The sequence below is a fragment of the Podarcis muralis genome, chromosome 1 (genome assembly GCF_964188315.1).
Source record: "Podarcis muralis chromosome 1, rPodMur119.hap1.1, whole genome shotgun sequence".
Taxonomy (NCBI): Eukaryota; Metazoa; Chordata; class Lepidosauria; order Squamata; family Lacertidae; genus Podarcis; species Podarcis muralis.
This window is the reverse complement of record NC_135655.1, coordinates 28463189-28480409: the sequence shown is the minus strand read 5'-3', so window position 1 is coordinate 28480409 and position 17221 is coordinate 28463189. Positions and strand designations below refer to the sequence as shown.

Genomic DNA, 17221 nt, shown 5'->3' with positions numbered 1-17221 from the left:
GCCTTTTCTTGACGTGATGGTGCTGCTAAATATATGATTCACCCATGAATTTCAGAGCAGTAAATAAAGCCACTGACATCCAATAAACAAAGGCAGAGTGAAGTCCCAGTGCTTTATGGTGTCACTAGAAACGCCTTGATGTATTTATAGCCTGCCTCACACCTTTGGTTCTAATTTATTTTTTATAAACATTTTTATTTGTACATAGTCATCGTCAAAATCAGAGCCCCTTTTCCTATTTTCGCTCATACACTGTTTCGTGGCTGACCAGGCCAGGCACTCTTAAGGAAAGCCAAAGCATTAAGGCCACATGAGCTTCTGCCAGGACTAGATTAACTGCAGAACTATTTAGTATAATTGCAACTGAAAGTATAAGGTTCATAGCAGCATGCTTTTTCTGAGTTTTTTTTTAAATTTCCACAAAAGGTTACCCTTTATGACTTTTGAAAGCTGAGACTAACAAATTACTATCTACCTAAGTAACTACAGTGCTACCTCGCAAGACGAATGCCTCGCAAGACAAAAAACTCGCTAGACGAAAAGTTTTTCCGTTTTCGATTTGCCTCGCAAGACGAATTTCCCCTATGGGCTTGCTTCGCAAGACGAAAACGTCTCGCGACTTTGTTTTCTTTGTCTAAAAACAAAGACATGTTTTGTTTATAAAGTTAATTTATTTTCCCTTCAATTTTTGAACTGCTCTTTACAGTATGTGTGACTTTAAAGAGCAGTTAATAAACTGTTGTTGTACCAAATTTGGCTTTGTTTGGACTTTTTTTGACCATAGGAACGCATTAATTGATTTTCAATGCATTCCTATGGGATTTCGTGCTTCGCAAGACGAAAAATTCGCTAGACGACAAAAATTGCGGAACGAATTAATTTCGTCTTGTGGGGGAACCACTGTAACTAACTAATTTCCATGCTTGATGTGGCCTCCTAGTATCAACAGCAGAATCTCCTACCCTTTGATAATGGAAATGGGCACATGGCCTTGTGGCTGGGGGAACAAACCTTGTGATGGAACATAAGCTTGTTGCATGCAGAGTACTGAATGCTCTAGTGCTGGAGAGGAAGCATGCACAGCCCTTGAAGAAATTAAAAGGTTAAAAAGGAAGTTCTGAAATGTTGGGACATTTGAAGGATGGTTGAGTTTTAAGGAGCTGGCTGGGTGTTATGCACTTGAGTGGTGAAAGCCAGGAACGCTCATCCTCTGAAGACCTTATTTTTGAAAAGAAATACACTTTTAAAATAATTATGGATCCAGACTATGGTTGAACTAGTGAAGTATAAGTGCCAGGTAGGGGCTCCTGATCCAGATCAGGATCCTTGTGGAGAGCTTTAACCTTCTTTCTCTTCCCGCAGTCCAAATCCAGTTTGGAGGGACCACACCTGAAGTTTGCACTCAAAGGAAAGCTCCCACTCATATCAGTAGAAGCGTCTTTTCAGGTGTACATAGCAGACATGAGCACCCAAATCAGGATTCTCTCTCCCATTACTACCATTTTGTCACTCTCTCTCTCTCTCTCTCTCTCTCTCACACACACACACACACACACACACACACACACAAACACAAACACATAGGAATAGGACAATGACAGGCAGGCGAGAATTCTATCACTGAACCACCAATGCATTTGTAACAAAATGATCACTTGTAACATGATTAAGGTTTTAAAATTTGGACTGTTAAGATATAAGATTCTATGGACATGTATGAATAAGTGTAAAATAATGGAACCAGGACGGGGAGTGGAGGGAAGTCAATTAAGATGTATGAGTTAAAATTTTGATTATGATGTTTATTTGTTATTATAAAATTAATAAATTGTATCTTAAAAAAAAGGGAATAGGACAATGGACTTTATCACAGCCCATAGTGATGCTACATGTACAAACCATTTATAGCTAGGGGAAAGAGCCGTAGCTTAATTGTAGAGTACATGTCTTGTCTGCAGAAGTTCCAGTTTCAACCCACAACATCTAGGTAGGGCTCGAACAGATTCCTATCTGACACCCTGGAGAACTACTTCAAGCCATGCTAGACAATGCTTAGCCACATGGACCAATAAACTGAAATGGTCTAAGGCAACTGCCTCTGTTCCATCTAAATAGCACTCACATAATGGTGCTTATAGTGAGAGGAGGTAGCAATTCCCCAGCAATTCACAACTGCAGTTTGAAAGCTTGTGGTGGGAGAGATGGAAATTGATGTTGTGTTTGGGGGCTTCCATAAAAACATTTGCACTTAAGTGAGAGATGCTAAGGTTTCTGTGACACAAGTCTCTTGAGCTGCTTTTGAGCATCCCATAGAAAGAAAGGCAGATTGTCTCTCACCGGGAGCCTTCTTTTGAAATGCAAACTTATAAATGTATGTGTTAAATTGTACTTTAATTTAATTTTGGAGAGGTTTAGGGTGGAAAAGAGGAAATGACAAAAGTCTACCTAAGGCAGGATTACAATGCACACCTCCAAGTTCACTGTATAGTATTCCAAATCTCTGAAATGCAGCACTAAGAGTCGAGGAGCTTCCTTTTCATTATGTCTTGGAGGAAGGACAGTCTTACAATGATCAGAATGGAGTCAGCAGCAACTTCTTTCATCCCAAATGCTCATTATCTTGTTGGATAGAGGCCCCCTCCTTGTCCACCACTACCACCAACTTCCACATTTCCCAAATGAGCGATGCAGGAATGATTAACTCTTTCCAGATACTCTATGGATACTAATTTTCCATCCTATACCTGCATCACACAAACACACACACAAACACACACACACAGAGAGAGAGAGAGAGCGCGGAAAGCAGACACCAGACCAGATTTCAATTTACAAGCAGCATAGACTGGAGTCTATTGTTCAGTCTCATAGTATGTCAGTATGATACATCTTAATGTGTTTGCTTTTAGCACACATTTGGGAGTATGATCTGGATGAATGCAAATGTTACAATATATTTCACTGTGGGCAGCATAGCTGGAATGCAGGCGGGGAATTCAAAGTCGGGGTGGGGGGGGGGAACCATAAGCTACAGACACATGTCCACTTATTTGGAAGCAAGGCCCCTGAAATAAGTGGCCATTTTCAGAGGGGTAGCCATGTTTGTCTGTTGCAGCAAAAGCAACAGATTCTTGTGACATCTTGCTTACTAACAAATATATTATGGCATAGAGTTCTGTGAACTACAGTCCACTTCATCAGGTGAATTTAAGGAAGATCACCTGCAAATGGGCATACCTCTGAGTAAACATGGGCAGGATTGGGCTGCTTTCAAGTTTTACGGGCTCTAATGATCCCATCAGCTAGATTTCTTTGTTATTCAAAGAATCAATCCGGCACATTGTAACATAGTATGTTTTATTACTTCCTTTTATTTCTTACTGCAATACTCAGTTAAGGGAGCAAAGTCACTCATGGAAAGGTGGACCCCCTATTTTTACTTTTAAAAAGGAAATATCATTGGTGCAGGTCTTCTTTTTTGTTTTTTAAAGCTGTGTATAATAGGGCTTCTTTGGACAATGGGACAAGAATACCTTCTGCATTATATACTGCCACTTGTCGCAACAGAGCCAGCATCTGATGCTCATGAACCTGATTGAATCATTGCATGGATGAGGAAGGGTTTGCAACAGATAATTGTGGGTGCTAGCTTTGGGGGTAAGAGACCAAAGAGGTGGGTGCCTTGTGCTTTTTTTCCTTTTAGCATTAGCAGGTGAAGTTGGAAGAAAGCAACTGAGCTCAGATTCTATGATTCTGGTTTTGCTTCCGCAATAGTTCCAAGCCTTCTTTGTTTTTCCAGTCTCCTAATTAAAGTAGATACAAGATACCAGATAGCCTCTTCCTTTTCTTCCTTGTCTTATATATCTAAGATCGGAAGCTTGTAGGCACGGTTTATGTGCTTTTTAATACAATTACTGTGTGGCACATAGCTGTTAAGGTGCATTATATTATATTATATTATATTAGGCATCTGTTCTCACCTATTAGCTCAGTCACATCACTGAATCATTTCTCAAACTTAAATAATTTATTCCTGTGTTATGTATTGGTTGCAGGAGTAGCCAACATGGTGTTTTCTGGACTACAATTCCCAGCAGCCTCAGCCAGCATATCCAATGGTCAGGTATGATGGGAGTTGTAGTCCTACATTGAAGAAAACTCAGGCTTAAATCACCACTTGGGCTGCAACTAGATGGTATGATGTGAGATCTATGACTGAATGTCCTGCTGGTTGGTTGGTTGGTTTTAAGAGCAAATAGGATACGACCACTCAGACATATTTTGGATCAGGGCCAAGAAGCTGGATAAGGAACCATTTCCCTCATGTTAATTTTTGTCCACCGTCCCATTGGCCACTTTGACAGGTGGGCAGACACACCTGTCACCATGATGTCATATGGACCATTTTTCCTTTGCAGAACGGTAGTAGAGTCTACATTGACTGAAAGAGGGCAACATAAATGGTGAGGGATATTACAAAATTACCCCTCAGAGCTGGTATTGCCTCCGGTATTGGGGGCACATATACAACCTATATGATTGGTCTTTCCACACGGAGCAACTGGCAACTCTGAGAAAATAGTGCAAGGGAGAGAATGAAACAAACACATTCTCTGAACACTGCAGCTCTAGTCTAAATTAAGCCATTGTCCTATAGAAAATCTACAAAAGAAGTGATGTCCTGTCAATCACATTTTGTTTAGTGCTCAGCCACCAAGTTCATTGTATGACCTTCTGCAAGTCGCTCTGTCTTAGCCTAATCTTAGCCTTGCAGGGTTGCTGTAAGGATAAAAGGGGAAGGTTCTAGGCATGTTACTCTCAATTTCTTTGGTCTGCGATGGGTCACCTGTGACACTCCAGATATAGGACTACAGCTCCCATCCACCCCCAACCCAGCATGCTGAGCAGCCAGGAATTATGGGAGTTGTAATGCAACAATATCTGAAGGACCACAAGTTTGCCATCCCTGCCTAAGAGGAAGGGTGGCATATGAACTTAAAAAAATAATCCTGTAAATATAATTATAGAAAAGTCAAACTTCCCTAAAAGGTTCATTCAAGTCACTGAGCCCACAGACCAGCTAAGTAGGATTGCCGTATTTTTTTCTCTTGCAGAGTTTCTGTGCCATTATATAATTTTACGTGTTAAGCGATTTATTAGCCAGTCTTTAGCCAAGGATCTCAGAGTGGCTTACAAAATAATACAATAAAACAAATAAAACTACGCACCATAAAATCAAATTGCAGCAGAGCAGAATAAAATGGCAACATTAAAAATGACACATTAACAACTAGGGTGAAAAGCAGAAATTCGACAACTGGTGCTTTTTCCATCTCTGCATGACCCCATGCACAAGGGAAACCTTCATCTGGTGAATTTCTCATTGTGCCATGGATGTTAAAATGCAAGGAAGCAGTGCCATAAACAAACAAACAAACAAACAAACAAACAAACAAACAAACAAACACAAAGTTTGGCTCTCCTAATTGATGCAACAAAGTATTTTTATTTGACTCTGCTAACAGAGCCACAAGAGCCCATTTCCCCAATTTACTTCCCATAACTACTGGTGCCTGGTTGTTTTTTTGGCTCCCTTGCCCACTTGCAATACCAAGTTGCATTATGACAAGCTTTTTTGAACTCCTAGTACATTCTGGTACAGGGATCATTCATTTCTTTCCCTTTTTGGTCTGGCAAAGAGCTTAGATTGCCTTGCTCACATTCCCAAGGTTCTCTTTGTGGCAATGTTCAGCACATCCTCTGTTGAGATCCAGTTCAAAAGCCCCACCTTAAAAAAAGTCTGTATCACAGACAGCCACACTACTTGGCTGTGAGCCTCTCCTCCTGTTGCCCATAACCTCACAGCTGGCACTAAGCAAATCAAGGAAGCCCAGGTACAAAAACTCCAATTCTTTAGTCATAAATTTGTGTATTAAGAGCAGAGATGCTGGTGCTTCTTCTTGCTATTGGATAGTTTAATATTGCTTTATTTGATACACATTTATTTTAAAGTTATTGTGACTTTTTATATTGAATCAGATTGTTATTTTTATATGTGTTGGAAGCCGCCCAGGGTGGCTGGGGCAACCTAGCCATATGGACAGGGTATAAATAAAAATGTATGATTATTATTGCTGGCATGGTACTCTTGAAATAAGCAGCATCCTCTCCCTCCCCACCCCGCCAAATTTCTGCCAGTATTTAGCCTCCCCTCCTGTCTTCCTGCTTTTAACTCTGTCTCCCTGTCTAAATAAAGATGCATCTTTTGTTTCCTCTTCTCCTTTGGGGCTAGCAACAATAAAACTGTAATTACATTTCAGAAAGCCATTTGAAAAAGGGTTTGGGATGGAACTGGAATGGAGCCAATATGTCCTTTGGGGTTCTGAGATAGTAGATCAGCTTGTTGTCCTGTGCGTGCATTCTGAAGAAGGGGTTTCTCTGCCTTCAGAGGCTAGTTTTCCCATCCTAAAGTCAGAAGCTCAGTTATTAGAATATATTATTTTGGTACAGAGGGGGATTCCTACAAGGTAATGCAGTGTGTGTGTGTGTGTGTGTGTGAGAGAGAGAGAGAGAGAGAGAGGGAAAGATAGATAGAGAGAAATACTCAATACCTCTAAAATTCACTTTATCCTATCCCCTTTTAGGCTTTTATTTAGTAAAGTTTACTATATACACACAGATTTCTCTCCCTCTGCCAACCTCAAGGCATAGGTGTCAGATGCACTGGAAATTAGACAGAGGCAGGTTGTATCAGCTGCTCTCTTTTATTGCATTTCAGGTATGAAAGGGGTGGGGAATCATGTGTAGTACATAGCTCAGGAGGGGAATCTTACAGCCACCGTTAATTTTTTTATGTGTATTGATTACTGTTGATGATAATTTATTATTACAATAACCTTTCTGAAGCTGGATGTGACTAATGGGTTTGATTACCTTCCTTGCTACTTTCCCTCTCATTTAAGCACTACCATTCAAAGTAACACTATAGGGAAAGGGAGATAATCTCTCTCTCTCTCTGTGTGTGTGTGTGTGTGTGTGTGTGTGTTGCTTTATGAGTATACACAGTATAATATGAATGGAGGAGGTGGGACTGCAGGTTCCTACTTCAGCCCCTCCTTTCCCAGGAACCAGCCAGTCCCTCTGCAGGGTGTTTGGGCTGCACTGATTCGCTCTCTGGAGTGATCCAATTTGCATGCGGCTCGCTCATTTGTGAATTTGGCTCCCTAAGTCTTTGCTTCACTTCACCTGAGCTTCCTAGTTGCCTTCACTTTAAGTGAGCTCGCCCTGAGCATCCTGTTCCATCTTTTTTTTTCTTTTTTTAAAAAAAGGAAATTAAGGAGGGGGAGCTCAGTTTCTGTCTCTCTTGTGGATTCTAGACTCTCTCTCCCTCTCTTTTACCTTTGCTTCTTCAGTTTTTTCTCCTCTCCTCTTCTGTTAACACGGGAAGATCTGGCAAGCCTTTCTCTTCCAGAACACGAGGTGTTGTCAACCAGCTCTCAGCTCCCAAGTTGCCTGGATTCGAGGAGAACGCGGATCCAGTTTTTCCTCCTCCTCCTCTTCCTTCTTCTTCTTTTGGAGGGGTGCATGTGTGTGCTCGTGTGCCCGGGCGCGTATGCATGTGTGAAGGAGAGAAGCCCAAGCCATTCTGCAGTGCAACATTTGCCAGTGGAGAAGCAGCCAGACCAAACAAAGCCAAGAACTTGGAATTGGGATAAACAAGCAAACAACAACATACTTAATAACCTTTCTGGGGTCTCTGGCTATTTGACCCCCGCTTGTGAATCCTCCTCTCTCCAGCTAAAAGTGAGAGAAAGGGGGATATGGGCAGGGGGAAATCCTTGAGGATCCTGTGAGCTTGGAGGAGGAACCTGACAGGTGAAAGAAGGGGGGGCAAGGGGAGATCCTTCTCTCCCTGCTATGCGTGGCTCCACGGATCTCCTCTGGAAGCTTGGTACGTCTAAGGGGAACCTGGCAGAATAAAAAGAGAGAGAACCGGCTCCGGGGAGGATCCAGCTTGAATTGCTCGCTCTTGCGTTGGTTGGCTGCTTAACCCTTTCCGCACCCCCCCCCCCCCACATAGCATACACACTCCCACTTCGGAAGCGACTCTTTTCCCCCCTCGCTCTCCTCCGCAGCTGGGTAGGATGGGGCCCCTGGCATCATGAACCATACTCTCTTTCCCCGGCTGGAATTCGAACTGCTTGGTCCCTCGTAGGCTTATCTATAATAGATATCCCCCCCCCCCCACCTTCTTTCGCCCTGCGCCTCGAACATGCGGTGCGTTGATCTGAGAACAGCACCGGGAGGCTGTCCCGCCTGGACCCTGTGGATGTGCTCCCTCTTTTGGGGATGGATCCTCAGCTCGGTGTGGAGTTCCTCCAGCGTGGATTTGCCTGCGTCCTCTTCCTCCTCGTCGTCCGCCTCGCAGGCTCAGCAAGAGCACCATTTCCATGGCAGCAGCAAGCACCACTCCGTGCCTATCTCTATCTACCGCTCCCCCGTCTCCCTGCGAGGAGGACACGGTGGGTTCTGCTCCACTTTCCTTTCCCTTTCGGAGTAGCCTGAGGAGGACGGCGGCGGCGGGCGAGGCGAAGCGGGAAGTCTATGGCTCCGACCGAGAAGCTCCGCGGCTCTCCCTTCCTTCCGTCCGTCCCCCACCCCTCCCTTTCCCATAGATCAATTCTCTGCTCAGGAGGGGGGAAAAGAGAAGGGAAAAAAGGCGAGAAGTTTCCCCGCGGAAAAAAAAAAGCTCCTTCGAGCGAAACGCCTCAGTCCGTCTCCCTCCTCCTCCGGCCGCGCGTGACTATGCTTGAACCGCTTTGCCTCTCCCGTCAGCGGGGGGGGAGGGGGAGGGGGGGAGAGAAACCCAGAAGGGACTTTCCCGCCTCAGGGCTTCTGTTGTGTTGTTGTGGTGGTTTGTTGTTGTTTCCGCCGCCGTTGGAAAGGCGCCAGGATAGAAGCAGCGGCTCTTCTGAGGGCTTGACGACCGGGAGCCGGCCTGGGCGGGAACGAGGGGTTTGAAAAGCAAAGAGGGGCTTCTCTTTTCTCCCCGGCGCTCCGCGTGCGCGCGCGGCGCAGGGGAAGGGCAGCGATGTCGGGAACGGGAGGCGGGAGCAGCGGGCGGCGAGGGGGATCCTTCCGAGAGAGGCTGCCTCCTGCGCGCGCTTCGTCTGACCCTGGCGGCAGACTTCGGAGCCGGCGAAACCTGAGAGGTCCCCCCACCCCACCCCACCCCTCGCCCATTTACTAGAAGCCTCTTCTGCTATGGCCGGAGGAGCGGCGAAGAACCGGGTCGTCAGCGGTTCCCTCTGGGGCGCTGCGTTCCTCGTCAGCCTCACTGGAGGTGGGAGGGTGTGTGTGGGGGGAAACTTGCAGATGATGAGGGACAGAAGCGTTTCCACACGTTCGTTTCCTAACATGAAATGTAATTGGGGAAAGGCTGAAATGTAATTGGGGAAAGGCTACACGGAAGATTCTCCCCATCCCACAAAAGGGGCGGGGAACACCCAGAGAGGGACTGTGCCGCGCGCACCTTTTCTCGGCAGTACGGATCTGGGAAGCAAGGTTCGAGGAAGCACTATTGAAACCAAGAGCGGGTGGGACAAGCTCTCGGCAGATGCACTTCCTATAGCGCCAGCGCCTATACCGTCGCTGGGAATCGCGACGGGGAGAATGCCGTTCTCTCCAGGTCCTCTTTTGCAGGCATCTGGCTGGACACATCCTGGAGAACAGGATGCTGGACTAGGTGGGCCACTGGCCTGATCGGAGGCGTGGAAGGGCAGTCCTTCGTTTCCTCTGGGCTCCCCTCGCCAGCAGAGTTTCATTCCTTTCAGGAGTGGCGGCGCGGGGGGCAATTTGATTTTGATTGTTCTCTCCCCCACCCCGGCAGAATTTCTGATCTGAGAATAAGAGGTGTTTAAGGCCTATTGCAGAAGTCGCCCCGGTTGCTCTGGAAGCGCGCCCCCCCCCCCGCGCGCCCCGCAATGTATAGGGGGATGGGGTTGCGTCAGTGTTAACCAAGAGCTGTGTGGGTAGTTGGTCTATATGCGCAAAGGCGCTCGTCTTCCGTATAACCGAGCCCTGCTGTACGGCACCGAGTCTTGTTGCCTCCTGACCCGCGCTAGCTTTGAGGAGGCGCACCATACACAAACAATCCCGCTGCTCCTTTGCCAGCGGGAGACACGCAGCAGGATTGCATGCACGTGCAACGTGTCTACTCAGAAGTTAGTTCCGTTGCAGTTTGGGGGGGGGGAGGCTTGCTGCTAAACAAACGTGCATAAGATTGCAGGGAGAGCCCCTTAACAAACATCTCCGATCCAAGCCTATAGTCTTATTTAAGATTTTCCTAAGCAACCCCCGCCACCCGGTTTCCGGCGTGCGGCTTAATCCAAGTTGGAAATTGCCAGCAGCGGAATGGCCCCGCCTCTCTCAATTTTATTTGATGAAGTTGTCAGGCAGCTCGCCGGGGCTTCTAAATGGAAGCACTCTGTCGTGGTGCCTGGCTTCTCTTGCTGTGTCTCGGGTACTGATTCCTTGAGAGGAGTGGGGGGGAAGCGCGCAGAAAATAATAGGAACTAGATTGTTGGGGGAGTGTTACGCACAGTACCAGAGAGAACAAAGAAAAAATGTTCCTAAAGAAAGCATTAGAAGGTAGAGAGGGGCGCGCGGGGAGTGGGGCAACCAAGAAGCAATTGGACTGGTGCAGTATCGACCACTGCCTGCCCCCCACCCTTGAATATAGATATTTTTAAAATAAATACTGGCTGTCGATGAAAATTCCTGCATGCGTTTCTTAGTTCTGTTGCCATCTTTCGGGCAGCGAAGTGTTAATCCAGGGGGCTGCTGAAGTTCTAAAAATGCGAGCCTTCCCCTGACTATCAGCCAAGGGAGTGTAAAATCTGGTTTCTTACCGTAAGTCATTTTCCCCTCCTCTGGCTGCTTCTAGCTCTTAGCGCCCCCTACAGATGTTCGCGCCCCCTTCCTGCAATCCGACAGGGAGGTACACAAGAAAGTGACAGCTATGGGAGGGGGCACAGAAAGAGTTAAGTGCCTATGGGGGGGGGTGAGTGAGCTTTCCTCCACATATTTCTGAAAGAAGAACAATGGGTGTATTTTAGATAAGGATAGAAACCTCTCCTCCGAAGTAAGTCCTGTTATTTCATTTGATGGGGTTAACTTTCAAATAAGTGTGCTTTAGGACTGCTCCCTTTAAATTTAAATTCATTCTCTAGCAATCCTTTTACTGTATGTGAAAAGTGCCTTTCCGTCTGCAGGGGTCCAGCAATGGGGTGAAGTGGGGGGAGATACTTTTCTGTCACTGCCTATGACTAAAAGCCAAGGAGGCACGGGGAACCCACCTTCCATGCAGGTATCTTGAGATACTTGATTCTCTAGCTGTAAAGTAAACTCAGCATAGCACATGGTAGCAAGTTCCCCATCATCCTGCACACATGATTGCTTTGACATTTTAGAGCAAGGAGAGGACCTTTTTTTCCTTTTTCTTTGAAGGCTGCATTCCCTAGGAGGCAAATCCTTGGAGGTCACATCCTAGTGGTGAGGAAGCAGGGCCAACGCCACTTACTCTCATCTTGATCACTGCTCCTCTCAATTTCTCTCTCGCTTCCTTCATAAGACAGAGAACAGAGTGGGGTGATGATAATCAAGAGGGTGTGTATGTGTGTTTATGACAACCTTACTTCCACCCCCACTCCACTCGTTGCCACCTGCATGAAATTAGCCTGCTAGCCTTGAGAGGCCCAGCTCTCCTCTAAAGGAATCACATTCATTGGATCTTTTGTCAGTGAAAGGTGGGGGTGCTATGGAGCTGTGTTTGGTATTCTCTGAAAGTAAAATTATGTGCTGTATAGTTGGGGCCCACCACCTATTGTTGGGTTCCAGCTCCCATTAGCCATACGTCAAGGATCATGGAAGTTGTAGTCCAGAAACATCTGGAGGGTCACAGGTTCCTCATCCCTGCTCTATAGGATGCTGTGGAGTAATGAAGGACATTTCCTTAAAAATGAGGAACGCTTTGATGGCAAGATGGTACCCAAACTGCCTAATGGGCTGTTGAATGTTTGTGCCAGGCCTCAGCTCCAGAACATGTCTTTGTGGTCCAGTGCTGAGTGCTGAAATATATGAGAAGTTAGAACAAAGTGGCAAGCACCTTTTCCTTGCCACCAAGTAAGCACTGCTTAGTCCTACATACATGGGGTTAAGGGGCAGAACTTCCAGATCAGATAGTGTTCTAGGCAGGTGTCAAACCTAGCCACCTCTTCTTAGAAATTAAGCACTGCTTTGAAGTAAATGAAATGAGACCCTATGTGTAGTAAGTGACTTCCAGCGCATCACACTCTTTTCATTTTGCTGCAAGGGTTGGAGAGCTTGGCCATGACCCAAGCACTCCTGCTGATCTCAAACTCTTCCTTGTAGTCCTTTCTGTGTTTCTTCAGACATTGGCTGACAGCTCAGGCCTGGGAAGCTTTGTCCTCATTATGAGCATTGCTTTGTTGCCCTGAGCGTACACCCTGGCTCAGATGGCAGCAAATGAACATCATTAAGAATGCTTCAGCCTTGACCTGCCATCCTGTTCTCCCTCCCATTCAAGGCAGACTTGCCGGTTTTTACTGAGAATGAGTGTGACCCAGTGTGGGTACAAATCCCAACTCTTCCATGATGTAAAGTGGGTCAGGATGAAGATGAATGAGGGAGGATAAGGGGGGGGGCAGCGGCGAAGCTGCACTTTGCACATTAAAGTAGTGCAGAACTATTTAAGAATAAACATTTCTAGCATGCTGCTCCCCTATTCAGAGCCAGTATCCAGGTTTTACTTTTCTTTTCACTGGGGGCCAGTCAGTCTTTGCATTTCTGATCTACATCTCACCTTGTTCTACAGTCCCTAATCATTTCCTTAATTATGCCCTTCACCATGCAATGCTATAGATGCCTACTCAGAATAAAATCCCAGTGGGTTCAATGGGGCATACCCTCAGGTAACTGGGTATGCAATTACAACCATGGTCTTGTTTTGCAATTTGAACTATAGTCCCTAGCCCAAGAAATTTTGACACCTGAGGTAGACCCCCAAATGGCACACACATCCCTCAGCCAGGGAAGAAGGGTTGACAAAAGATCTACATCAGGAACAAGTGGGGAGGGGAAGATTGACATTGCGATCTGCTGCCTCTGTGAATCCTGCTGCCTGAGGCTGTTGCCTCACCTTGCCTCATGGGTGGGCTGGCTCTGATAGTCCCATGTCTGACTTCTGTTCTACATCTCTGGTAAGCCTTAACTTTGAGTGTTGGCTACCTGTTACTTTTCCCCAGCAATGTTCTGCTTTCCCCACCCCTGATCTTACCGTGAAGAATCCTTCCATTGTGATCTTAATTGCAAAAGTTAGCTGGAACTGTCACACTGAAAGTAGCTATCCCATTCATTTCACTGGAAGCTCTTCATAATAACTTTTGCTGCTTTGGTTTCCTTAGTTGGAACAATGCCCAAATGATTCAGTTGAATATTACATTCTTCATCTAATAGGTCTTTGGACAGATAGTTTTTCATGTATTTTCTTACATTGGTCATATTTTTAAAGAATAAATTATTTTATTCTTGTCTCGCAAGAGACAAGGGCCCTGCAGGACTTGACATCTTTTCGCAGGGCCTGTAAGACAGAGCTGTTCCACCAGGCCTTTGGTCAGGGCACAGCCTGACTCCCTCCTTTGGCAATCTCTACAAAGCTTTAGTCTATGGTTGCCATCAATTTGTATTTTAATTAATTTTTAGAATGTATTTATAATGTTGTACTGTTTTAGTGTTGTTAGCCGCCCTGAGCCCGGCTTCGGCTGGGGAGGGCGGGATATAAATAAAATTTATTATTATTATTATTATTATTATTATTATTATTATTATTATTATTATTATAATTATATTTCCAGTTGACTTTACATTTATCCTTATAATAGGCTATGTAATATTACAGGCAATTATAAATACCCCTTGAGGAAGCTTTGTTCTGTGGGCCTCAAGAATGTAAAATCTTTTAGACACAGATAATACGGGTTTGTTTTTTTTAAAAGTCTGTTTATTGCAGGCATAGGCAACCTTCAGCCCTCCAGATGTTTTGGCCTACAACTCCCACGATCCCTAGCTAACAGGACCAGTGGTCAGGGATGATGGGAATTGTAGTCCAAAACATCTGGAGGGCCAAAGGTTGCCTATGCCTTGTTTATTGCCTTTATATGCCTTCTTTATTCCAAAGAAGGTGATTGATATTTCTAAATCATGGCATGCAATCTAAGAGAAGTGATAGAAAAAGGGGGAAAGACATGGGAAGGGAAGAGGAAGAATAACCACCCACTAAGTTAATTTAACTACTTTATTCCTCTCACTCCTAAATTGCACTGTGGGCATTCCAGTCTTCATTCTGTCCCCATTCCTGTACATCTAGACCAAAAAGAAAAGTAATCAGAATCTAGAATCTAGAATCTATAATTTTGAAAATCGTTTTATTTCCTTTTTGAATTTTTAAAAGTCTTTTTTAAGATGAATTTTCAAAAGATGAATTTCAAGGCAATAATAAATATCAACTTGTTAAAAACAATACTTTAAAACTTAAAAAAAACCTAAACCCAACAGCATCTATAATTTGGAATGCTGGGGAATGGTAGGGTGGAATACACTTTTGAATTAGAAGAATGATCTTGATCCACCCCCCCTCCATGTTCATTTCCCCTCAACTCTGTTCATCAATCTATTATGTGAAAGGTCAATAGAAGACAAAAGCAGAATACAGCGCCACTAAGGAACTTGGTGCATTTTCACTGCACCTTTAGTGCTGTAAGGGAAGCAAGAGGTTCTATCAGTGTATATCAGCCCCTGGACCAGCCTGAGACTGTACTTGTTTGCAATCTCAACATAGAGCTAGGCTGGCAGTCTACTGTCTTTGGGAGTGAACAAGCGAGACAGAGGGAAACATAGGGACCACAAAGACAGCTGGTGTCTTATCAAAACACACGCTTGGTTTATATCAGTGTTTCCTCCCTTGTTGTACGATAAAAACATGCTCAAAAGTTGGACCTGTGACAGCTTCGCCGAGTCACTTCTCAAGAAAGTAGAGAGAAGAGCAGGCTGTCTGTGTTTACACAGGGCTTAATTTCTTCTTTGCAGAAGGAAACAAACAATCTAATTCTGCTGCCCTTACATTGCTAGCAGCAAAACTATCAGAACAGAGTTAAGAGTGGATAAAGTTAATTCAAATGGACTTCAGTGGTCTTAAGAGCACCTACCTCTATACTGTCTTTAGTGGCTGAAGCATCCTCAGATCTCTGCTTATACATTTGCTGTTTCTTTGACATTTCTATCCTATCCTATCCTGGAGGCTTGCTCGAGGGAGGGATAACTTTTAAAATAGTCAGTAAATCATCTCAAAACAGGTAACACAGGAAACATTATTATTGGTTCTGCCATCAAAACGTAGCACAACTTTAAAGGTCTAATGAAACTCCTTAGACTTAATCTTCAGTTGTGCTATGTTTTAATTCTACTTTGTGAATGGTACTCTTGTATGGACTTTCAACTTTTTTTGGAAGCAAATCCCAACACCAGGATAGGTGGTAAACAGTGGCACCTGGGGCGGGCTGCACTTTCATGCTCCTAGCTACATGCTTTAATACAGATAGTATGGGATGCAGAGTGCAGGCCCAACTGTCTTTATGAGCTCCCTGTGGTATCGTAACAAGTACCAGCGTGTGAAATTTGGGCTTGCTGCTGCACGCCTGCAAACAGACTTTCTCAGAAAAATCAATGAATTTGCTAGGTACAGATTTATTGTGTTCAGCAAATATTAATGAATTGACCTGAGAATGGGCCATTCAGTAGTGGCACCCCTTTTGTAGAATTGTCTCCCCAGGGAAGTACGCTTGGCACCATCACTGCTTTGTTTTTAGGTGCCAGACAAAAACTTTCGCATATGCCGAGTCTTATAGTTTTAATCAGATGGGTAGTTAGATATGCCATTCGTGAACCCCTGTTAGACCTTTTTAGTTGTGGCACTCCAAGACTGAAATGTTCCTCCAAAGGAGTCTAACCTGGTGCTGAGGCTGATTCTTTTTTTGTCATCACATGATACTTGTATATTTGCCCAGGCTATTTAGTTTTGGTTTTTTCCTGCATTGTCTTAATACGTTTGTTATGTGCTCTGCCACTCTGGTTTTATTTTTATGTGACTGATTACTGGTTTATAGTTATTTTATTCTTTTAAATTTATGTTAGCTGCTCGGAGAGACTATTGTCTGAAGAGCAGTATATAAAATTGCTACATAAATAAACAGGTTGTGATGTGTGTTCGTTGTGATCCAACCACATAAAGATGCAAGTAAGGGACCTTGATCCATCCTGTCAAGCTTCTGAGTGTCTTCTCCTCAGGGTGCTGTCCTTCCTGCAGAAACTGTATGTTTCTTTGCCTGAGAGGCCAGGGACATTTCACAGAAGGATCAGATGCTACCACTGTTTGCACTTTGGGGGTAATATGCAAAGGAAGGACTTGGGCATATCCTCCACAAAGAGCTTCATCAAGCAAAGTGGGAGCAGGGAAGACACGAGTTTCCCTATTGCAACTTCAACCTGATTTTACAAAAATAGAGCGCATGGCTCATTCCCCTTTTCTCTTTTTTGTTCTTCTGCAAAAATACATCATTTTAGGTTTGGGGGTTGTGGGCTGGGGAGCAAGATTCACAGGAAAGTCAGAAGAATACTTGGATATGTTCAGGATAAAATTGCCTCACTCTCAATACTTTACTTTAAGAATCTTCATTGAGGTTTCTTTTAAAAGTAAAAAACAGAGGTATATCCAAGGCAACCTTTCCAAGCCTGGTGTCCTCAAAATGTTGCACTCAACTCCTGTCAGCCCCAGCCAGCATGGCTATGAGCCAGGGATGATGGGAGTTGGAGTCCTATGACATCTGAATGTTACCAGGTTGTTGTTCATTTGATTTCCAACCCACCCTTCACCATAAGGTCCTAGAGCAGGCTATAACAATGTGAAAATCCAATATTAAAATCAGCTTAAATAATGCATAACACAAATAACAGGGAAAAGTTGTAAGAAATGATCACATTTTAACTGAAATCCAATGGTCCAGATCCAACATAATGCCAGGGCTTAGTGTGAATGAGCAAACATGCAGGTTCCTGCTGCTACTGTGCTATCCAGGGCTAAACCATG

At 44.6% G+C, this 17221-nt stretch overlaps 1 protein-coding gene across 24 annotated transcripts in view; it reads left to right on the top strand.

Moving 5' to 3' along the window:
• Positions 1-17221, top strand: part of NRXN3 (neurexin 3) — a 1192693-nt gene that overhangs the window by 762881 nt on the left and 412591 nt on the right. For 2 of the 24 annotated variants that reach the window (XM_028718450.2, XM_077925156.1), the window contains exon 1: positions 7189-8522. The exons of 19 other annotated variants lie outside the window; for them this stretch is intronic. In XM_028718450.2, coding sequence (XP_028574283.2) covers positions 8273-8522 — 250 coding nt within the window. In that variant the 5' untranslated portion in view covers positions 7189-8272. Of the gene's footprint in view, positions 1-7188; positions 8523-17221 lie in introns of those variants that run through there. 3 more of the 24 variants (XM_028718431.2, XM_077925148.1, XM_028718441.2) reach the window with 3 other exon arrangements.